Source organism: Cebus imitator, unplaced genomic scaffold, assembly GCF_001604975.1.
Source record: "Cebus imitator isolate Cc_AM_T3 unplaced genomic scaffold, Cebus_imitator-1.0 Scaffold39, whole genome shotgun sequence".
In the NCBI taxonomy this organism is placed as follows: Eukaryota; Metazoa; Chordata; class Mammalia; order Primates; family Cebidae; genus Cebus; species Cebus imitator.
The window spans coordinates 8,220,843-8,225,286 of NW_016107354.1; the positions used below are offsets into that span (position 1 = coordinate 8,220,843).

Consider the following 4,444-nt stretch of genomic DNA (forward strand, 5'->3'; position numbering starts at 1 on the left):
AAAAAAAAAAAAAAAAAAAAAAAAAAAAAAAAGCGCCTGGCTTTGAATTTCCAGTAATTCAAATAAAGTAAAAAGATCCAGGTTGCTGGGCATGGTGGCTCACGCCTGTAATCCAAGCACTTTGGAGGCCAAGGCAGGCGGATCACGTGATGTCGGGAGTTCAAGACCAGCCTGACCAACATGGTGAAACACCATCACCATCTTTTTTTTTTTTTTTTTTTAAATAAAACCAGGTTGTGTGCAGTGGCTCATGCCTGTAATCCCTGCACTTTGGGAGGTGGAGGCAGGAGTATCACTTGAGGCTAGGAGTTTGAGACCAGCTTAGGCAACAAAGCAAGACCCTGTCTCTAAAATATAAATAAATGAATAAAAATTAAAAATTAGGTGGCTGGGTGCAGTGGCTCACACCTGTAATTTCAGCCCTTTGGGAAGTGGAGGGCGGGTTGGATCATCTGAGGTCAGGAGACCAGCCTGGCCAACATGGTGAGACCCCATCTTTACTAAAAATATAAAAAATTAGTTGGGTATTACAGGCATGTACCTGTAATCCCAGCTACTCAAGAGGCTGGGGCAGAAGAATCGCCTGAACCCAGGAGGCGGAGGTTGCAGTAAGCCATGATTGTGCCATTGCACTCCAGCCTGGACAACAAGAGTGGAAACTCCATCTCAAAAAAAAAAAAAAAGCCAGGTGTGGTGGTACTTGCCAGTAGTACTAGCTACTTGGGAGGCTGAGGCAGGAGGATTGCTTGAGCCCAGGAGGTTAATGCTGCACTGAGCCATGAATGTGCCACTGTACTCCAGCTTGGGTGACAAAGTGAGATCCTGTCTCAAAAAAGAAAAAATAAAGGTAAGAGGCTCTAACAATGTGAATTGGGTATGAGCTTAAATTATGGATGCTTGGTCCTTTTTCTTTTTCTTTTCTTTCTTGCAAGAGGGAGTCTTGCCCTGTAACCCAGGTTGGAGTGCAATGGCTGATCTAATCTTGGCTCACTGCAACCTTTGCCTCCTGGGTTCAAGTGATTCTCCTGCCTCTGCCTCTTGAGTAGCTGGGATTACAGGCGTGTGCCACCACCCGGCTAATTTTTGTATTTTTATTAGAGACAGGTTCACCATGTTGACCAGGCTGGTCTGGAACTCCTGACGTCAGGTGATGTGCCCAGCTCGGCCTCCCAAAGTGCTGGGATTATAGGCGTGAGACACAGCACCTGGCCTTTGGTCATTTACTTCTAAGCACTAACACAAAGGCCTTTTTTGTCCTCCAAGGAAAAATTTAATATATAATAAAGATAAAAGAATGTGTAGTTATGGGAAGGAAAATATAGAGAATAAAAAAAAATGTGTAGTTAAAAGGTAATACATTTACAAGGTTTGAAAGCATGGCTGGGTACGGTGGCTCAGGCCTGTAATCTCAGCACTTTGGGAGGCCAAGGTGGGAGGATCACAAGGTCAGGAGTTTGAGACCAGCCTTGCCAACAAGGTGAAGCCTCATCTCTACTAAAAACAAAAACATTAGCCGGGTGTGGTGGCAGGAGCCTGTAATCCCAGCTATTTGGGAGGCTGAGGCAGAAGAATAGCTTGAACCCGGGAAGGCAGAGGTTGCAGTGAGGCAAGATCACGCCACTGCACTCCATCCTGGGCAACAAGAGTGAGACTCTGTCTCAAAAAAAAAAAAAAAAAAAAAAAAAGTAAAAGTGGGCTGACATGGTGGCTTACACCTGTAATCCCAGAACTTTAGTCGGCTGAGGCAGGCAGATCACTTGAGCCCTGGACTTTGAGACCAGCCTGGGCAACATGGTGAAGCCCTGTCTCTATAAAAACTACCAAAATTAGCTAGATGTGGTGGCAGGTGCCTGTTGTCCCAGCTACCCAGGAGGCTGAGGATCATCTGAGCCTGGGAAGGTCAAGACTGCAGTGAGTCATGATCATGCTACTATACACTTGCCTGGGGGACAGAGCGAGAACCTGTCTCAGGGGAAAAAAAAAAAAAAAAGGTATAAGTAAAATTCAGAAAGATATATATAAGGCTGGACATGGTGGCTCATGCTTGTAATCCCAGCACTTTGGGAGACCAGGGTGGGTGGATCACTTAAGGTCAGGAGTTTGAAACCAGCCTGGCCAACATAGTGAAATCCAGTCTCTACTGAAAATACAAAAAAAATTAGCTGGGCGGGTGGGCGTGGTGGCTCATTCCTGTAATCCCAGCACTTTGGGAGGCAGAGGCAGGTAGACCATGAGGTCAGGAAATTGAGACCATCCTGGCCAACATGGTGAAACCCCATCTCTACTAAAATACAAAAAATTATCCAGGTGTGGTGGCACATGCCTGTAGTCCCAGCTACTTGGGAGGCTGAGGCAGGGGAATTGCTTGAACCCAGAAGGCAGAGATTGCAGTGAGCTGAGATCAGGCCACTGCACTCCAGCCTGGCAACAGAGTGAGACTCCATCTCAAAAGAAAAAAAACTGGCTGGGCATGGTGGCACATGCCTGTAATCCCAGCTACTCAGAAGGCTGGGGCAGGAGGATCACTAGAACCCACAAGGCGAAGGTTGCAGTGAGCTGAGATTGCACCACTGCACGCCAGCCTGGGAAACAAGGCAAGAGACTGTCTCAAACAAACAAACAAAAAACACGTGGAGAAGTCAAACAAGTTTCCATCCAACCTTTCTTTAGCATCTACTTTAGGCAACTATTTGAATCAGTTTCTTGTATTTCTAGGTTTTTTTTTTTTTTTTTTAAATAGATTTTTTTTTTCTTTCCTTTCTTACATATAAAGCAGCATCATATAAATTACAGTACTAATTGGTTTTTGCAGGTAATAACTGATTATATAACTAAAATATTATTGGAAGGAGCCTTATATTTTAATCCATTTGCTGTGGTTTGATTGTTTGTCCTCTCTGGAACTCATGTTTAAATTTAATCCCCAATGTGGCAGTATTGAGAGGTGGAGCCTTTAAGAGTTGACTGGGTCATGAGGGCTCTGCCATGGATTAATCCATGGATGAATGGGTTATTATGGGTGTGGGACTGGTAGCTTTGTAAGAGGAAGAGAGAGACGTGAGTTTAGCAATCTTGGCCTCCTTGCCATGTGATGCTGCCTTGGGACTCTGCAGAGTCTCCTCCAGCAAGAAAACCTTCACCAGATGTGGCCCCTTGACTTTGGACTTCTCAGCCTCCATAACTGTAAGAAATAAATTCCTTTTCTTTATAAAGCACCCAGTCTCATCTATTCTGTTATAAGCAACAGAAAATGGACTAAGATATCATTTACTGAAAAAGCTTTTATTGGGCTCGTGTGTGCCAGGTGGATGGTAAGTCAGCACCGGAAGGCTGGCGAACTTCCTATTCGCAAGGAGCTCATGGTCTGGTGAGAAATTCCTTCAGCAGAATCCCTACTTTATCACTGTGCTGCCTCAGCTGAAATAGAAAATGGGGGTGTTCACTACTTCCAGAGATTGTTTTATTTACTATGCAGTTTGTTTTTGTTTTCCTAATGATGAGCTGAAATGTTCCTCTTTGTAACTTGTATTTTTTCTGGTTTAGACTTTAATATCATGAAATGATGAGACCATTTCTTATATTACTTTGATTTTAGTAATTCACATGCTAGACTTGGATCACCAGTTTTCTTTCATTCTCCAATTAAGAGCTACACTCACACCCATTTGACTAATAATGTTCTTTAGGGTTTGAGTGATGAACTCGTCCTTGTGGATGATGATGAAGGCAAACTGAAGGGTGAGACAATGGATCTTCAACATGGCAGCTCCTTTATGAAAATGCCAAAAATTGTCTCCAGCAAAGGTTAATGTCATAGTTAAATACTATAAATATTCTAATATACATGAATGCTAAGAAAATCATCTTTGTTTCCTTTGAAATATGTCTAAGAAAATCATCTTATTTCCTTTGAAATATGTCTAAGAAAATCATCTTTATTTCCTTTGACCTCCCAGTTTTTATACATAAGGCTGGTTGCTCCCTACTCTGTACTCTCATAACATGTTCAGATCCCGTAGGTTGTACTTTATTTGCAAGGTTTCCCGCAATAGCAGACTAAGTTCCGTGTGAGCAGCAGTAACAGCAGTTAAGACAGCTATAACAAATTGACTGCCTACTGTGTGTGAGACATTGACCTAAGCACTTTATTATTTAATCCTGAGCACAACTCTGTATCTTAGAGATGATGGACCTCTGAGCTAAGGTTAAATAAAAGTGATGGAATAGGGACGTGAACCCTGTGCTGTTTGATTCCAAAGTCTAAGCTCTTTGCTACTGCACTTTATTCACTTGGCACCTGGGAGATATTGAACCAACATCTCCCTGTTTGAGGGTTTGTTTACACATCTGTCTCTAAATATTCTTGCCAGACTAATCCATATTTTGACCTCTTAAATAGTACAAAAAGTATTTTAGGAGGTGTTTTTTTTTTTTTTTTTTTTTT

General features: G+C 42.6%; 1 protein-coding gene across 1 annotated transcript in view; it reads left to right on the forward strand.

Annotated features, from left to right (window-relative positions):
• Positions 1-4,444, forward strand: part of LDHAL6A (lactate dehydrogenase A like 6A) — a 22,147-nt gene that overhangs the window by 6,202 nt on the left and 11,501 nt on the right. Inside the window, exon 2 of the mRNA XM_017525875.2 lies at positions 3,687-3,804. Coding sequence (XP_017381364.2) covers positions 3,687-3,804 — 118 coding nt within the window. The remainder of the gene's footprint in view (positions 1-3,686; positions 3,805-4,444) is intronic.